A 19,110-nucleotide genomic window follows, 5' to 3' on the forward strand; every position below is an offset into this window, starting at 1 on the left:
TCCCCTCTGTTTCATACCCGCCTAGATTTCTTCTACGCATACGCTCACACCCTAAAGCCTAGATTTCTTCTTAAAAGCGTGCAGCTGAACCAACACCGCTGTGTCTAGACCTGAGCTGCCTTACCATGCTGAAGGCCTTGAGGGGACCACCCAAGATGACAAACCGTGGAGACCTGTCTCAGCAGACTGCCAAAGGCAGGTCTGATCTATATCTAGTTTATACCTACATCACTAGATGAATTTTCAGCTTTTTTCATTTTTTTTCTGGATATTTTCTGATTTAGTAAGTGGTCTGTAGCTGTGGGGAACTTTAATTACTGCCAAACAAAAAGTAATTGCAAGAGAACGATAATCTAACCTCTAACCTAATTCCCTAACCGATGTGATCTCACATTTTAAATCCACAAACTATCAACAGACAGCCACATTTTGCCTTCCAAGTTCTTCTGGAACTATCCTTAATTAGATATCCTTATTATTAAGCTATCCTTAATGAGAAGCTAGCAGGAAGGTTGAGCAGGACACCAGGAGCCCAGCCCCCACCACCTGCATCATTAGCAAGCAGCAGGCAGGAGAGCGGAAGGTCTGGCTCTCCCCAGTGCCCAAGAGGAGCAGGCAGAGCACGCCGATGTCCTGGATCTCCCCACACCATAGCTCCCACCTGCATCCTGCCCCCACCCCTGACCCCAGCTGCCCTCACACTCCTATTCCACCACCACCAGCAGAGACCATCACCACCACCATGTCTACCAACCTTCTGAGCCACCACCAGTTCCAGGGCCATACACACCTGCACGTCACCACCAGTCTCACCAGTGAAAGCCATCACTGGGAACGACTGGGCTGGAGCCAGCACGCACACCCTCTCCCATACCTTCCCACCCCACAGTGCAGTGGGGCTCACGTCCTACTGGAGGATGCAGACTGGGCTACTCCACTGCATCCCTGTGACCCTCTCCCTGCTGGTCCCTTCTCCACGCTTCATCCATTCTCAGTGAACTGGGAAGAAAACGCACTCCATGTTTCCCATCTCCTTTCTCCTCATTGCATGTTCTCCCTCGGGACGCAGGACTTGCCTGGTTTATCCCTCCCTGTGTGTTTCCATCTGGCTCTGCACTCCCCCACTTCACGGAAGCCTGAAGGCACTGCTTCCCCCTCAGGTGGGGCATCTGCCACCACACACCTTCCCATGTTGGCAAACAGTGGGAGAGACTGCAGGATGAAAGACCCTCACCCAGATGCCTCCTGCAGTGTCCCCTTCCCTTTGGCTGGTGGCTTTCGTTCCTTTCACTACCGATGCATTTATGTTATTGAGTAACATCTACCCATTCATTACTGCATCCAGCTCTGGAGCCCCCAACAGCAGAAGGACGTGGAGCTGTTGGAGAGGGTCCAGAGGAGGCCGCGCAGATGATGGGAGGGCTGGAGCAGCTCTGCTGTGAGGCTGCGGAGAGACCTGAGAGCGGCTCCCAGTGCCTAAAGGTGGCTGCAGGGAAGATGGGGAGGAACACTTCAGCAGAAAGTATAGTGGCAGAACAAGGGGTAACAGTTTTAAATGGAAAGAGGGTAGATTTATATCAGATTAGAATGAAATTCTTTACTGTGAGGGTGGTGAGAGACTGACACTGGCTGCCCAGAGAAGCTGTGGATGCCCCATCCCTGGCAGTGCCCAAGGCCAGGTTGGATGGGGCTCTGAGCGACCTGATCCAGTGGAAGGTGTCCCTGCCCATGGCAGGAGGGTTGGACTGGACTGGATGATCTGTAAGGTCCCTTCCAACCCAAACCATTCTGATTCTACTCCTTCAGGGCTGCTGACCCCCCGCTTCCACTTTCTGTGAACTTCCTTTTCACATCCAAGCTCAGGCAGGGGTTCCCCGTTTGGCCAAGCCAGCTTTCTGCCTCACCTGCCACAATATTTACAATATTGGAATTTGCCCAGCTTGTTTTAAGTATTTGGGCACCTTCCATTTTAGTCAAATACTTCATTTTGCTTGAAAAATCTTTATTCACATTACACATCACGTCCCACCCTTGCCCCTTTATGTATAAAATACTGGTAAAAAGTTTTTTTTTTTTCCCAGAGGCGAGTTAATTTCCACAGTGTCCTCTCATGAGAGAGCAGTTCATCCAATAGCTGGAACGCTTGCTGTGCCACAGAAGTTCAGAAGCAAAACAGCTCTGCAGAAGGAAACGTAGTCTTCAGTAAGAAAGGGAACTTTTCAGAGAGCTGTAGCAGCAACATCTAAAGCCACAAGGGCTTCAGCTCCATCTCATTCCATGTTAGCAGGGAGCTGACCCCACCTGTGCCCGTGCTGTAACGACAGAGGCTTTCAGGGTTTTACACGAACCGTCTGCGATAGCACGGATGCTCTCGTAAATCATTTTGGACTTCACATCTAGTACAAATTTGCTTGACATTGAACATCATCAAATCCAGTTATGATGGCGTTCCTTCAAGCCCCACATCTCACCTTTAGACATGGTGAACAGCAAGGACACTTTGCTTACAAAGGGACATTAGCCTATGCAAGGAGACTCTAAAAGGGCAAAATAAATGAACAGAGAAATGTGTTAAAATGCCAAGCTAGGCTCAAAACAGAATTTAAAAAATCCAATTCCAGTTTTTTTTATGGCTCCTACCACGAGCCAGAAAAGGAAAACAACCACCAAACATACCACCTTGGTATGACACGAATCCTGCTAGACCAGGTCACAACTACATAAACACCGTCAAAGGCCATCCTTTAAGCACTAAAGTTGTAAAATCAAGGTGGAATTGGACCAGAATTTATTGCAACAGAGAAAGATTCACCAGGGATTCCTTACAAGGTGCCCGACTGACCTCATAGAAGATGATCCACAAGTCCATAGTATGCTAAATCTATCATATTCCATATTTAAAATAAATTTAAGGTAAATTTAGATTTAAGATTTAGATTAAAGATACAGCAAGACAGACGATTTCTCACTGCAGATTTCCTCTTTTCCTTTTCACTCCTTAGTCCGTCTGGCTCTAACAAAAACCGATTCTGTACTTGGTCTGCTAATGTGTTTCCTCGGGAAGCCCAGCAGACTGAGGAACACTAAGAGCACAAAACACTTGAGAAGCTTCAAAAACACTGAGAAGCACAAAACAGACACCCAGAAGGTGTGCAGCACACAGGATATTCAACAAGCACCAAGGCTTTCCTGCTTTCTTCTGCCGAACCATCTGCTGGGGTTATCTAGGCGCTGATGGCAGCCTGGCCTCCGCTCCTGTGCCCGCAGCACAGCCAGCTCGCGCTCTGACTGCTGACTGGGTTCCAAGCATGAAGCTGCCTGGCCTGCGACAGCTGATCAAACTGGGTCCCCTCAGCTGGGCTCTGAAGCTAAGTCACAGCACACAGGGTCAGTCAATATTTCAGTTATGCAACTGTACAAGCACGGCTAAAGCCTGTTTCACTCGTCCATATTAACCAAAACTTTTTTACAGTTACAAATACTGTTTCTCTAAGTTCACAACAGGCTACATAACAAAGCAAAGCTTACTGCAGGAAAGATAGGACACAGAACTTGTAATCTGTTACTGACTAGAAGACCCACAACCATTCTAAACAGAAAAAAAATGAAGGGATTTCCAGCATTATGCCACATCACCCGAATATGACACTTCTGTGCCACCGTCAGACATCTGGAAATGCTCCAGACTTGCACACCAATTCGGATGGGAATGTATCTGAAGGCTGACTGAAATGGATGACGCCCAACATCTCAGGATGGCCGTTCTAGCAGAGCACCCCACCCCAGTGTGTAGGGAGAGGAGTATCATATTTAAACAATGAGGCATTTCCTACCTGTGAATGTTCACGTGTGGATAGATCTCTACAACCAAGAAGACACATCTAAGCTGGCAATCATCTCGGTGCGATGACATGTATGAGAATGTCTTTCACAACAATTTTGCAGGTGCAAAGGATAATGCAAAGAACACCCTTCCCAAGGATGAGGGATGCTTACCATCCCAAGGCACGTAACATCAGGAAACTCTTCTCACCACAACTGATTTTAAGTGAAAGGTTTGTTGCCCTGATCCCGCTGTTATTCTGAATGTAAAGAACAGCAGAGAGCGCCCATTCCAGTTCCATGAACATAAAACCCACAAATCTGAATTTCAGCACAGCGAGGACTTGCCTGCTTCACCGCAAAAAATACCAGCTGCAGAGCACAAAACCCCAACCACCCACCTCAGAAAATGAATACAACTCACCAAAACATGATGCGCACTGGCACTAGAATATCAGTCTCACAGTTTTTGGAGGCTGGGTTTGGTACCAGGCACAGTGAGATGACACAGGCCTGATCTGCACCTGATGGAAAGCAGGCAGGAGTACAGCATTCAGCTTCCACCGGGAAGCAGCGGGGCATAAAAAGGTACCTAAACATACCTCAGATGAGAAGCATTTCAACCAAAACGGGAAGATTTGTGCTGGTTAATGCTGTATGCGTAAACAAAAAAGTCAGCTGAGGTTATAACCGTGCTTCAAGACCCTTCCCCACAAATCCTTCTCCCTCCAAGCACAACGGTGAGTTTGCAGATGGGAACCCTTCACTTCCCACCGCTTTTTGCACACACCTCTTTTGGTGTGTGCCCCAAACAGTGCAAAATTCTCCTCAGTGGCATTCTTTCATTGCAAAACACAGTGACCAGGTTCACTTCTAGCTAGCATAGGAAAGGCTCGCTGCATTTTATGCTCTGCCTTTGCATCCTCTTGTCCCTATCTACCCAAAAGGACACTCCTACCTTGCAATACAGTTGGGCCAAATTTTCACTTCTGCTTCCTATTTAACCAGATTCTTAACCTTGCAGACAGTAAGGTGAGAACAGTGAAGGCTAGGGATATTTTTATAGGGCGATTCTCAACTACAGCGTCCCCAGAGAAATTTGTTTCCCTACGTGGTTTCCACATGACATGTGTCTGAGTGTGATTTGTCAACTCTGAAGTTCACAGGAGGGGCTCATCCAAAGAAGCACTCAGAGGAAAGTACAGTTTGGAGGACAATCCATCTTGCTCCAAAAGACAATCTCCTCTGGCAACAGCTGGTAGCTCATGTCAGATACTGCACGACGAGGAACATAATTACACAAGTCAAAATCATTCCCCCAATCATGAAGTATTTATCTTGAAAGGCTCGCTTCTCAATCAGCCGCATCACTGTATTGGATAAGCCCAACATGTTGGCAACATCCAGAATCTTCTTGTGAGTACCCTGAGAATAAAAAGACAGCAAAGAAACAATTAACCTCATGGTCCAACAGTTCTTATTCCACAGTCCAAGAACATTTCATCATGAGTAGCAAGTGATGAATTCTGATCCATGGAACTTGCTATCGGCCAACAGTGCCTACAGTTTCAGAGGAGACGGCCACAGGAGCCAGGAAACAGCTGGATGATGTGACTAATTAATTCACGCACATGAACACAAATGTGCTTAAAGTCAGAAAAAAAATCTGTCCGAACAAAGACATGATAAAGAGTGGCCCAGATAAAAAGCACTCCCTAGGGAGGCATTAACAGTTTTTCTGGTCCTTTTTCAGACACAATCTAGTAAGAGCTTGAAGCTCCTTGATCAGATAACCTTTCTGGCAGAACTCCCCTCCTGCTGAAGGACAATTCATACCAACAAGAGACTGAAAAGGAGCTCCAGAAACCTGTAAGCCTCGTCGTAGAGTGCAAGGCATACGAAAGTGTAATTAATGCAATTTCAAGAAATCCTTCCAGAGAAAAGGTCTGAATCACAGAACGGCTTGGGTTGGAAGGGACCTTTAAAGCCGACCCAGCCCAACCCCCTGCCAGGAGCAGGGACATCTCCAACCAGATCAGGTTGCTCAGAGCCCTGGCCAACCTGGCCTGGAATGTTTCCAGGGATGGGGCATCCACCGCCTCTCTGGGCAGCCTGGGCCAGTGTCCCACCACCTTCACTGTGAAAAATTTCTTTCTTATCTCCAGTCTGAATCTACCCTCTTTTAGTTTAAAACCATTACCCCTTGTCCTATGGCTACAGGCCTTGCTAAAAAGTCTGTCCCCTACGAACAAAGACTGCTAGCAGCCTTTGCCCTTATTTCAGGGCAACGGACAAAGGAAATTGTATGAGATTACTGGCACGTGGAGGTACTCTGGGCACAGTTCAGAGCTGAACATCATCATGAAAACGGACATAGTCTCTCAAACTGACTTCTGGGTCCAAGTCCTTAACAGAACACCCTGCTCCAGAAAGCCGTTAAGACTTCAGTTATTTCTTCTCCAAGCAAGGTCAATAGCACACATTCCCATCACAATGCTCTACTACCACGCTTTAAAAGAAAAGCTCTCTTGTTTCTGTTTTCATAGTCTGCTGTGTCTTTGGTCTCAAAAGAGTAAAAGTGGAATCTGGGAACTGTTTTGATTATCTATCTGATTTAAGATCAGAAAAGCTCTGTGAGGACAGAATTTATATCAGCCATATTAGACAAATGTGCACAAACAGTTTCTCAATCCATAAAATACCCAGATTTGCAATACCAAATGAGATAATCAGTTTCTTCTGCAGAAGGCTGTGTTCAGGCCCTTTGCTGAAATCAGGTTATGTCTCTGCTAGTAAAACATAACCAGGATTTTCACCTTCATTTCATACACTTCACATTAAACCCCTGGATACTATGCTTTCAAGTTCTGCACTTTTCCTGTCTCTGGAGCAATCTTTTCACACTACTTGCTTGGAGAAGAGAAACAAAAAAAAAAAAAAAGAAACTTTAAAATGAAAGCAAACAATACAAAAATGATGATTCTTCAATTCTTGCAGTCCGTGGAACAGTGGAATTGTACAACTAGAGCAGTTAAAGCTTTGCGTCAGTCTGGGAATACTTGGTTCATACCTGTCTACTTATATCCAATACTCAAGTCACATAGATTAACGTGCTTCCAAATTAACCCGTGTATCTCGATGAGCTGTCTCTATGCTAGCTGCTTCTACCAGATTTGTAAACATGAAATAAAGTCTTTGATAATCTAAGAAAAGTGAAGCTAAGGGGAAAAGGAATATGAACAGATGTTTCCTCATCTGTGAGTCAGAAAAAATATCCCCCAGAAAACATACAAACATGATGCTCCCAAAATTAGATTATCAACAGCAGAGGCCAGAGACACAGTGACAACTTTACTATTACAGTTGTGACCTGAAGTATCCTTCACTTGCCACGCGCTGCCAGCTGAGGCAAGGCATGCCTACATTTGCGGAAGGCCCATCATGATCTAATAGGAATGGAGGCACGTTACTGCAATCTAACTAGCAAAAGAAACAAGACAGGATTATGGACTACAACAAGATACAGTATTTCCTCGCAATCTCTTTGAGGCAGCCAGTCCTGCAAGCGTTCCTTTATAATATTTGCCAACCGTGGTTAAGTTCTCCTGACTGGTGATGTATGCACCTCCTTCTCAGGAACCCTCCAGAAACCAAGTGCTGCAGTCACTCATCAGAGCTTACTCTGAATCCGGGACAGCAGTGCGATTCTACCATCTTGTAGAACCAACAACCTCAGATTCCCTGTGAAGCACAGGTACACTCATGCACTTTAATGACACCAAAGCCACCCAGAGCTAAACGCAGAAGACAAATGTCCCCTGCCACCACTCTGCGGTGGTCCTGTCCAGTGCTTTGGGAACACCAGGTAGGTTGGACCTCTGTGATCAGGATAGGATGTGCCTGGCTTGTGAATTGTAACAAGACAACAGGATTAAAATAAGCACCTAGCAACCCTGCCCTGTGAAGGCACCCAGCTCTGGGAACTCCTAGGAAATGGGTACCATAGGTACTACAAGTTGCTCCAACAAAATGCCGATGCACTTTAAGGGTGAGAACCACACACGTGTACCGTTCAGCCATCCATACGTAAGCTGGACAGAATTCCTTTATAGCCAGTGAAACCCTGGGTTGCCAGCTTAAGGTGGGATTCATCTGACCAAATGTAGGGATTTCTGTGAGCAATTGGAAATGCCTCCACCCTCTGGCAGGTATATACCAAAAGAAAGCAATATCACAAAACAGACAATAGTTATTCCCATCAGAAGATTAAAACAACAGAGAAAGGGATTTCCCCACATTTTTCAAAAATCCAGCTTTTCCCCAACACACACTCCCCATTAAAAAGTTTTTGTATCTTCGAGCTACTTGCTCAAAATTTAACATCTCTTTGAATGGTCTTTAAAATAAAAGACAAATATTTGTTAAGAGACATGAAGAAACAGCTGTCACTAACCGTATTCAGAGAAGGACAGAGTGCTGAGGTCCACTACACCTAGACTATTATCTTTATTACTCATCTTAAACACAAGTACTTTACACCAGCTTTGTGGTTGCTCTGAGAGATCTTAATTGGAATCAACATCTAGCTTCAAGCTAGCCATCACTTCCCATTCCTCACTTGAACAATTAAAAAACAAACCAACTGAACAAAAAAAAAAAAACTATAACAGAACAAAACTATTGTGCAGGTGAAGACTGCTAGGCTGTCCGGTCACAAAAAGAGCTTAACGATGTTCCTAATAAGATGATAAAATGCAAAGACTTCAGGTTTAGTTAAAATGGAGTTGGGCCCTTCCCAGCACTCTCAGCTCGAAGCAGTGTACTGATACAAACTTAGGTATTTATTTTACTTAGCCTGGTCATCACAAACGCAGAAAAACGTGGGGTCTTTTTGGTAAAAAATGGTGCCCCCACCTTTAACGTCACTCTCTGGTCCCTCAGCCCCTGAAGGATGTTGGTCCCACTGCCAATAAGATCATCCATGCCACGATGGGCATTCTGGAGGGATTCATTAAACTGTAATGTTTCGTCGATCGGTATGGTGGTGTCAGAGTCCTGTGGGGGAAATGCAGGGTCTTGGTTACCTTGCCTGCTCACTCAGACTGCCCACACACAGTTAGACCCAGAAAAAAGAACATTCAGAAACAAATGTGGCAAAAACTTGACAGGACTTGAAGGATAATGTTTTAAACATTTTTTCGTAAGAGTATTAAATACAACATTAATATTTGAGAAAAAAAAGTAGAAAGCAAGCCAAAAGGCAGAGTTGATCAGCTGCTTAACTGTAATTAGATCTTGAAGGACAAAAAGTCAGATTAAAAGGAGGATTTTTTATAATCTCAGTTTATGATATATATAAGAAAGGGTATTACAAGAGAGAACATCAAAACTAAACAGAAGGTGTTTAACAAGGAGTCATTTGATCATTGCAAGTGAAAGATTTTTGAAACATTTAACATCACATTTCTAAGTGACAAAAGGCCTGCAAAACACCATGTCTGGGAGATGGCATTCTATAAATTTACAATATGGTGCAAACTTCTCACAGTGAGGGCAAAGAGACATGAACCTAGTTCCCTGGAGGTCTGACTCACTCACAAGAGCTTATCTAAATTAAAAAAAAAAAAAAATTTACAGAAAAGATGCTCAACTAGCTCAACTAGAAACTTACAAATCTTGAAATGAAAATAACTGGATAAAATTCCGTAACCGGGTTTGTACAAGAGGTCAGAGGATGCGATCACTTTTGCCTTTCAGTCTTCTCTGGACACCAGTCATCAAGAGAGTCAAGATATAGCTCATTGCTCCCACATTGTTTTACGAACAGGAATCACGACACTGCTAAGAGGTAAGTGTGGAAACACTGCCTTACCTGCTTCCATGTACTCAGAACAAGAACTACCAAAATGCAGAATTCACATTTAAATATTTAGGGCACAGGATGGTTAATACCCTGCATCTGACTGTCCGCTGTAGGTGACATGCACGTAACAATACCAAGTTTGCTCTGAGTAGGCTCTGGTGATTATTGTAAAAAAAAAAAAAAAAATTACTAAGGAAATGACATGTACGATGCAGTGTTAGGTGCTGTACTGCCTAGGTGGGCATTCTGCTTACTGTAAAAGAATGAAGAGGAAAGGACAGAGCTGTTAGCAGCTGCAGGTTCAAAGCTACTGGATGAAGACGCCGTGACAGCATACACACCCCTTTGATCAAATGTTAATGAACCACTAAGGCTGTCTTGTCTTAGGTGTCCAAGCAGAAGTGCTTGGATTTGCATCTCAATGGCTATTATTTCAGATAGTTATTAAACTCCAAATCATCAGGGATTCCATTTCCTATACAAGGAGTTTGCAGGGTTTTTTTGATACACCACAAGGCAGCAAGAAAAATAATCAAAGGAGATTTCTGACCCTTCTCAGAGGGAAATTACATGGCATCCTGTCTTTCATTTGCTGTTAGTGGTTTTCTCCAGAATGGTACACAGAAGGCTTTAAATTAAGCAAAATATTCAGAACACTGCTACAGCTTTCAAAAGCTGTTATGTATGTTGCAGTGATTTACTCAGGATGCTTGCACGCTCAGTTGACATTTCTGTTTAACAGAGTAGAGTAGTATATAAAAAGAAACTGTGTAAACTTCTAACCAAAATGGATAGGCCAATAACTGACAAATAAATAATAATTTTCCTATTAAAGGGATATTGTAGTTTTAAAATCACATTTTTATAACAAGTTAAAAGAAATGCAAAATAATCATCTGGGTTTTTTTTTTTTTCATCTCGAGACACCTTTCAGCATCTAAAGGAGGAAAAAAACCTCATTTATTTTGCATTTGTAAGCCTGCTACTGCTCTTCAAAACTGTTCTACTCACACGTGTTTTGCTTGTGGACAAGAAGTTTTCCTACAGAAAAATGTCTCCATATTTGCAGAGGAACACCACAGTGTGCTGAAAACCAATCAGGTTTCAAATGTCAGTGTTCCTTTCAAGTCTTGTTTATAATTCTGAAACAGCCAACAAAATGCTAGATGTCATCTTTACACCAGGCTTTGAGAAGTGCATCGAACTTCTCAAATCTCAAGCAGACAGACTGCTCACATTCACTCTTCCTTGCCCTAACAGTGAATGACAACACAGAAAATGAATGGTAGGTTGTATGCCTTTAACAAAAAAACAAACAAACAAAAAAAAAACCCAAACAAAACCCCCCCCAACAAAACAGAGAAAACCAAACAAAAAAACCAAAAACAAAACAAAAACCAGAACAAAACAAAACAAAAAAAAACCAAAACAAAAAAAGACTAGCTTTTCAGTTACAGAAAAGCGAAATCTCAAAGCAAACCTACAGTATTCAGAGCAAAATTCCTCTAGGAATTTGCACTGGGGGGACTTCCCAGTGGAGGAAGTAAAAATTAAAAGGAACAGGTGGAAGCACATCCCTGTCATTAAAAACTTCTGAATCATTCATAGGTAGAAAGAAAGGGTTTTTTCCCCCAGCTGCGTGATTTCTATTTGGACCAATGCAAGCTTGCCGATATCTACTGACAGCAGGGTGTATAAAAGCCAGACCCTTTACAAATCTCAGGACTTGACATTTAACACAAATCCAAGTAAAATGTGTATTTTGGTACCTACCTCGTTCATCCCTTTGAAACTGCTACATAAAGTCAGGTAAAACTGCACTGGATAAAATAGGAGCAGCAGTTTCTGGAGTGTTTTACTACTGCCTCTTAATAGACCAACTTTTCCTCATGAGGCACTTGTACTTCTTCAACACGTATTGTTCTACTTTTCTATCTTTATTCTGTTTACATCTCACGTAATAGAGTCACGCCTACATCCTGCCTGGACCTTCTCTGAAATGCAACGGCATCTAAAACACAGAGATCTAAAATAAAGAATATTTACATTAGTAGTGAATGTACGTGCAAGCAGCTCTTCTCGCTGTCGCTCCTGCTGCTCCCGGACGTAACGGCGATGTTGAAAGTTCCTCAGAGCTGTCTGCAGATGTTGGACATCGTACTTCAGCTGGTCAACTCGGCTAGAAAGAATCAACAACAGGAAGACATTCCCAGGGATAAAAATACCATTATTTTCTGGTGGTTTTAATACAAACAATGGATCATTATAAATTAAGGTGATTAGAAAGTAAGTGACAAATAATAAAGAATGATGGGTTCTACTTATCTAGAAGAAAAAGGACATTCAATGTTAGGCGTATATTCCAGACTCGGACCTTCCATGCCTCATTTTTCTACTAAACAGGTGATTATTTAACTGGAGGCTAACAACAGACTGTCAAGCAGAATTCCTGAGCCGTCTTGGACATCCTATCCCACGACTGGTCTCTTCAGGAGTTTCATGTATCTATACCCCATTTAACACAGATTTGGAAAGATGGTAGGATTTGAATAGTTTCTATTTTATGACCCTGATTCACGTAGAAGATTAAGCTTTAAATTATCATTAATTAGCACCATGTTCTTACATTTCAGTTTTTATTAAAAGGGGTCTAAAAGTCAGTGGGCAATACAGGAGACATCACCATTAGGCCACATCAACATTAACAGTAGAGTCACAGAATAAGTTAGAAGAGAAAGTCCTGAGGTCTCTGGTCCAACCTCCTGCTCAAAGCAGCGCTCACTTTAGAAACCTCCTTATTTTATCACCAACAGTTAGGAAAATGGTCCAGAGAAAACGACACCTATTGAAGTAATTGTACTCCTTACCTCCATAAATGCCATTAAAGGCAAATGCCATACAGAGTAGGTTTTTTTAAACATCCACGTGGCATGTTCTGCTCATCTCAGAACAAAGCCATGAATCCAGCTCCATCACCAGTCTTTGGTTAAATGCAGGACAGTGACTTTGTCTCTCTGCCTCAATTTTGCTACTGTAGAGCACAGCAATAAGTTATGCAAAGTTTTCACTTAAATCAAAAGGCAACGGGCTTCAATAAATTTAAAGAAAATAATTACAAAGACTACATTACACTATCATAGCAAAGCAGGTGAACTTACAGTTTAGCATTCTGTCGCTTACTGGGAGGTTCTTTGCTGGACAGGATCTCAAGACGCTCCAAGTTGCTGAATATATTGTCTATTCTTGCCTGAATCTCATTTTCTACTACTGCAAGGAAATAAAAATGTGATTTGGTTTTAATTATATTAAATTGCAATCTGAGCGAAGGTAAAAGCTCAAAAGCATTCAAATCAGTATTTAAAATCTGACAGAAGGATTTCTTCCTGGATTAAAAAAAACCCAGATAACTCAGAACTATAGATACCATGAAAAAGCCAGTTCTTTTAACTCAGTAATTTGAGACCCTTGCCTTCCTCTCCTCCTCTAAAACGGGACCTAGGAAAGCCCCTGCTCTTTCAAGATATCCCCTATCAGCTTCATGTATTAGGATTTAAAGCTCCCACATTCCCTCCCTTAGCCCCTTTCCTATTCCCTCGGCAGGATTTGCTCACACCAGGTGACTCTCATAACAACGCCAATTTAAACCTCTGAGTTAATATATACATCATCCATACCTATAGCAGGAGAGATCGACAGAGCATGGGAAGGATTAAGAGTTGACAGGAACTGGCAGATTGGACAAATAGCTCGGAAAGATACGGCCAAAATGGGGCTGAGTAGCCCTGGCAGGTGGAAAAACAAGGCCACAAAATGATTGCCCCTGTAATCATCTCCATTTTGATAATCTGCACAGAAATAGCAGAGGGGGAATAGTACACAACAAAGCAAACTCATAGACTTGTACTTTAATGAGGTAAGAAACTGAGACAACTGGAGAGAGTCCCATGCTTTCTGTTACTGTAGGCGCCATACAGCAAAACCCGGTACAAGCCACAACCCCCTTCCTCCTTTGACAGCCACATTTTCTAACCACAGCACAATCTAGCATTTCACAAGAATTGCAGAGAAGGGCGAAAGACAGGAGCACTACTAATCATCTGACAGTCTTGTGTTTCAAGAAGGAGACCTGCAAGGCTGAAGGTACAACCATCCAGAGCACGTCCACAGACTGATTATTAGAGGACAGAAACACCGTCGCCTCTGTGCAGCCAAGAGGACAGTCCTGAAGTCTCCGACTGCCATGGGATAAATCATCACCAAATCCTACCGGCACTGCTTGTTCTTATTTTGGATTTAGAGCGAAGAGGTATACAGAAAAGCATTACCAACCAACCGCTAACTACTCCACAGTCTCTCAGGACTTTCCAGAAAATTGCACTCAGCAGAAACCAGAAAAGCAAACAGCACACGCAACCCCTTTTCTTTGCCCTTTGATCTCACAAAATCAAAGAGTAACCAGCTCGCATACACAGACACATATCAACCAAATTGTTCTAATTCATCTCTCCATCCCTTAGAACAGCTAACTTAACAGAAGAGCTACCAGGAGTGCAGAAAGACAATTACCTCAGCTTTTGCCAGTCCAAATAATAGTATCACTATCTTGGTCACGCTTTTCTGAGCGAGAAGGGATTATTTGCCCAAAGTTGGAAAAGGAAAGTTGCAACAGAAACTTTGATTTCCTGGCTCTCATTCCTGCTCTTCAGACAGAAGACCCTTCTCCCCATAATCTGAAATAAACACTAACATCTAGAGCGCGTATCGGTATCTTCATTTATTGACTACGGAAGACGGCGCATAATTCTATCCCTGGAAATGGTCTCAAGTAGCAGAGGCGAGATGGCAAATGATGCTCATTTTCAAGGGGTTCCAAAACCACATCCAGTGAACAGCAGTTCAGGAAGCCTGGCATTGTACTAGGAGTAGTACAACTACCACAAAAAAAAAACCAAATCAGTAGACAAGTCATTATTTTTGAAAGGAAAAGTTATCACAGCCCTTTCTAGTGCAAAATCATGCTTCACAAATATATTTAGGGTAAAAGAAGTCAGTCAACATGTGCATAAAAGTATCCAGTCAGTGCAGGGCACTTTCACTTCAGAAGTTTCTGATGAGGCCCATTAGCAATTAGTCATACAGCAATTAAGGCTTCAAACACAAGTCCAAAATACATTTGCCAACTCTGCACTGGGGTAAAAAGGCCTGCCACAGTATGTCATCATATTTTATGACAGTCAGTTTATTAGCACAGGGTTATAGTCCAAATTTACTGACCTAGCTGTCCTACATATTTCTCATAAGCAGACGGAATTACAGGTTGGACTCTGGTGCAAGCAGGAGCTACTAGAATCATCCTACTTAAATTCCTGCACACCAAATCATGGCATTTTCCCCAGAAACTGGACTAAGCATCTTTTGGGGAAGACTGCCAATTAGTGGACGCTTAAGGAACAGCAAAATAACAGGGCAGATGACAGAGTCACATTTCTCAGCTTCTGGGCTTCTAACAAACTAGCCTGGTGGTGTCCTGAATGTGCAGTTCTGTCCACATCAGTGGGAGGCTTTTTAATCTGTTGATGTTGAAGGCCTCCACAGAATCCCTGACAATGAATTCCAAAATCTAACAGCACCAAAAAATATCTGGCATTTCCATATCGAGACACTGTAGAAGCATCCACAGTAAGCACCATTTGTCAATTACAGAATTACAATAGGAAGATGATCTGAAATAAATTCTTGTTCTGTCTTTTCCACTCTGTCCTTCATACAAACACCACCTTGTTGACGTCAAATAGCAAAACAATTTGAATGCATTTCAAATTGGTGATGTGTCTCACCAGGTCATCACAATGACTGAAGAGCCAAGTTCATTCCAATACTGATTGTAAATACAGTGATAAAGCATACAACGTTAGAGATGCAAGCTAAATTACATCAGCACCAGAGTGGGACTTCTCACTAATTAATTACTTACAGTGTACTGACTCTTTGTCTGAAGTCTCCAGACGCCCCATGTGAGACTGGACCTCATGGACCTGCCTACCAAAAGAAAAAGAGAAAATTAACAGAAGGAGTCAGTTAACAGCTATAAAATCAAGTCATTTTTCAACTCCTCAATTTTCAGCTTCTTTTACTTACAAGTACTTTTTAGAACAGAATAGGAATCAGATACATGGTACTCAGTGCAGATAGCCCATCACCGACCACAAAACACAAAAAATTCAATCAAATTCTTCAATACAAAGAAAGCTGTGCTTTCACTTAAAATCTATCTAAAAATAACTTTCAGTTTAAAATCAAAAGTCAAGGTAAAAGGTTTGGTTTTTTTTCCCCTCAAAGGTTTCCAGTCCAGTTCTAGCTCCCTTTTCGAATTTAAAACCTGAACTGGGGCTCCCCTGGCTGTCACACACCTGGCACTGCTGCAAGCCTACTCCGAGGCAAACAGCGAGACAAGGTTTCAGGTTCACAGGAGGAACCGAGAAGTGGTGAGCACAGCAGAGAGTAGATCTGACTGGGAGAAGAGTTGGTACAAGCAAGACCTTAATAACAGATCTGCAGCGACATACGACTTACGAACACCATAACAGCCAAGGGTGCCGATGAGCCCCCGTGCCTTTATGTCACCACACAAATGGGTGGCACGCATCTTCAACACCAAACACAGGTTTTGTCCCTCCCTTCTCAAAAAGAAAACAGCAGCACTGGGAAAGGTTCAGAGAAGGACAATACAGTTTATGAAAAGTACAGAGCAGCTTTATATCAGAAACAGTTGTCCAGTCTGGACTGGAAAGCACAGCGAGGAGATATCCTAGAGCACAAATGGCACAGAAGGTGAATTAGGAACGGCCTTCACTGGCTCTTACAACACAGGAATTAGAGAGGCATCAAATGAAATTAAAAGCTTAAACTCGAAGAGAAGGAACTACTGTTCCTGGAGAAGCAGTGTCAAAAGAAAAATAAACCCTCTCAAACACTGATGGTTGTTAAATTCCTCTCTTTCAAGAAGCCCCCAAGCCTCGCATTTCTGGGAGACTGGGACAATATCCAACAAAAGTATCACATACGCTTGACCACTTCTGTCCCAGAGATCTCCCGGTAGGCAAGGCTGAACACACACTGGGACAGACACACCTTTGGCCAGACTTAGTATGAGGGATCTCACAGCAGCTGGGATTCAGACTTCAAGAAGCACTCTTAAAGAGTTACAAAAAAATACAACATTTTCACACAAAAAAAAATTAAGTGATCATAATTTTGGTCACATTAGGGACTCTTTTTCTGGTATAAGTACCACTTGATAACTACAGCACAAATGTTTGTGAAGCCAGACCTCTGAAACCAACTTACTTTACACGGGAGTAAAACATTTATTCTTCAGTTATTATAGGAGATTTTCTAATAACTATCAGGGCTACCTTCCAGATCATGACACTGTGCTGCTAAAAAGATAACTCAGTATGACGTAAGCACCGTATGACTTGGAATTAGCTAGAGAACCCATTCAGTATCCAGCATCTTCTATAGTTTTTTGTTTTCAATCAGTTTCTCTAGGATGCCTCAGACAGCTTGAGACTCTCATTGCTCTTAAAATGCTCTCAAGAGGCCTGTTTAGAAACCCAGGCGGAGGAGTCAAATCAGATCATTTGCAACTGGATTGGAAAAACTACTTCACGCTCACCAGGACTCCTCCTGAAAAATACAGGAAGGTTGGGCAAAAGGTGGGATGAGAGTTTAAAAATTCAGAGTATCCCCAGACTGACAACAAAGCACAACTCAGTGACTATGATGCCCAGAGAGGTGGCGGCCCCATCCCTGGGAGTGCCCAAGGCCAGGCTGGACGGGGCTCTGAGCGACCCGGCCCAGTGAGAGGTCCCTGTTCCTCGCAGGGTGTTGGACTGGATGATCTCTCAAGGTCCCTTCCAACCCAAACCATCCTGTGATCACAGAATAAGGTAATAACAATACAAAAATAGTCACCTTACCAATAACAGTTAATATTGCCTGTACGCATTTCCAGCTCAACAGCAACATTTCCCACTACAAGATCACTCTCTATCTGTAGTTAATTAAACTCTTTGACTTACCACACCACCTCATTCAATACTGCTCAAAGAAACCCATTACCACGGAAAGCTGGATTATTTGGGTTAACTGTCTCCGTTGGCCTCTTTCCTACAAGTTATTCCGTATCACACAGAGCTGCAAGATTTTTTGCCTTATCTGTGGTTTGCAATTTTCATACCACTTCTACCTCCCCAGATTAGCATTAGCTGTGAAACAGAGCGGGTTATATTGTCAAGCAGTCCCACATTTCCCGAGGCAGTTTAAACTGTGTTTGCTGTCAGAAACCCCTGCGCGCCATATCAATCCAACAAAACCAGCAAGCCTTAAGCGTAGGTACATCTAGTAAAACAGGATTGCTCATTTTCGGCGAACACTTGCAATCCACTGCTTTAAAATCCGGAGGCAAGCAGGCTGTGCTGACAGCAGGCTGGGACTCCAGACAGACACACGGCCAGCCCGGAGGGACGGGCTCTTGCTTCCTTCCGCGGCTGAAACACAGTCCTCACGGCAACGGGCGGAAGATGAGAATTTTTATCAAAGAATGACAGAATCACAGAAGGGTTTGGGCGGGAAGGGACCATTACAGCCCACCCAGCCCAACCCCCTGCCAGGAGCAGGGACATCTCCAACCGGATCAGGTTGCTCAGAGCCCCGGCCAACCTGGCCTGGAACGTTTCCAGGGATGGGGCATCCACCGCCTCTCTGGGCAGCCTGGGCCAGTGTCCCACCACCCTCATTGTGAAAATTTTTTTCCCGATGTCCAATCTGAATCTGTCTCCCTGTACTTTAGAACCACGACCCCTCCTGAGGGGAAATGCTTTCAAAAGGCGCTGAGGGCGCTGGGCCGCGGGCAGTGTCCACCCTCCACCCCTTCCCCCGCAGCCCCTCACGCCACGGCCGGGCCCGACCGCAGGCTTCCCGCGGGGGCCGGGCCCGTTCGAGCCGCCCCGCCGCCTCACGCACTTGTTGGTCTGATGGTAGAGCCCCTCCATAGCGGCGCCTCCGCTCCGCCGCCCACGTCGCCGCCGCTCCACTTCCGGCTGCCGCCGACTTCCGCTTCCGCCGGCCGCGGGGAAGCACACCTCCCGCAATGCGCCTGCGCCGCCCGCAGCGCCAGGCGCGGCCGCCAGGGGGCGCTGCCTTCCCGCCGTGTGCGGGTCCGCCCGGCGGGGCCGGGGCCGGGGCCGGGGCCGGGGCCGGGGCCGGGGCCGGGGCCGGGGCCGGGGCCGGGGCCGGGGCTGTGGGCCGGGGCCGGGGCCGGGGCTGTGGGCCGGTGGGAGATGTGCCTATCCTGGGCACGCGGTTTGGGCTGCGTGGTCTTGAAAGGTCGCTCCCGGCCCTGACCATCCGCACGTCTGTCA

At 44.3% G+C, this 19,110-nt stretch overlaps 1 protein-coding gene across 2 annotated transcripts; it reads right to left on the bottom strand.

Moving 5' to 3' along the window:
* Positions 1–1,985: 1,985 nt before the first annotated feature.
* GOSR2 (golgi SNAP receptor complex member 2) lies at positions 1,986–18,783 on the bottom strand. Of its 2 annotated transcripts, XM_086766805.1 has the most exons (6): positions 18,713–18,783; positions 15,660–15,724; positions 12,844–12,952; positions 11,732–11,864; positions 8,737–8,877; positions 1,986–5,247 (listed from the first exon to the last, which is right to left on the bottom strand). In XM_086766805.1, the coding sequence occupies exons 1-6, from the start codon at positions 18,739–18,741 to the stop codon at positions 5,086–5,088; spliced, it is 639 nt and encodes a 212-aa protein (XP_086622931.1). In that variant the 5' UTR covers positions 18,742–18,783; the 3' UTR covers positions 1,986–5,085. The 2 variants fall into 2 exon arrangements, with proteins under 2 accessions (XP_086622931.1, XP_086622932.1); XM_086766806.1 differs by lacking the exon at positions 8,737–8,877.
* Positions 18,784–19,110: the final 327 nt, after the last annotated feature.

The sequence above is a fragment of the Chlamydotis macqueenii genome, chromosome 25 (genome assembly GCF_036417535.1).
Source record: "Chlamydotis macqueenii isolate bChlMac1 chromosome 25, bChlMac1.mat, whole genome shotgun sequence".
Classification (NCBI taxonomy): Eukaryota; Metazoa; Chordata; class Aves; order Otidiformes; family Otididae; genus Chlamydotis; species Chlamydotis macqueenii.

Bases quoted from the DNA above. Each gene is read 5' to 3' on its own strand.
- GOSR2 (XM_086766805.1), bottom strand. From the start codon at position 18,741: ATGGAGGGGCTCTACCATCAGACCAACAA. The intron at 12,953-15,659 runs GTAAGTAATTAA...ATTTCCTTGCAG, and splicing joins AGACAAAGAGTCAGTACACT to TAGTAGAAAATGAGATTCAG. The intron at 11,865-12,843 runs GTAAGTTCACCT...GATTCTTTCTAG, and splicing joins AAGCGACAGAATGCTAAACT to CCGAGTTGACCAGCTGAAGT.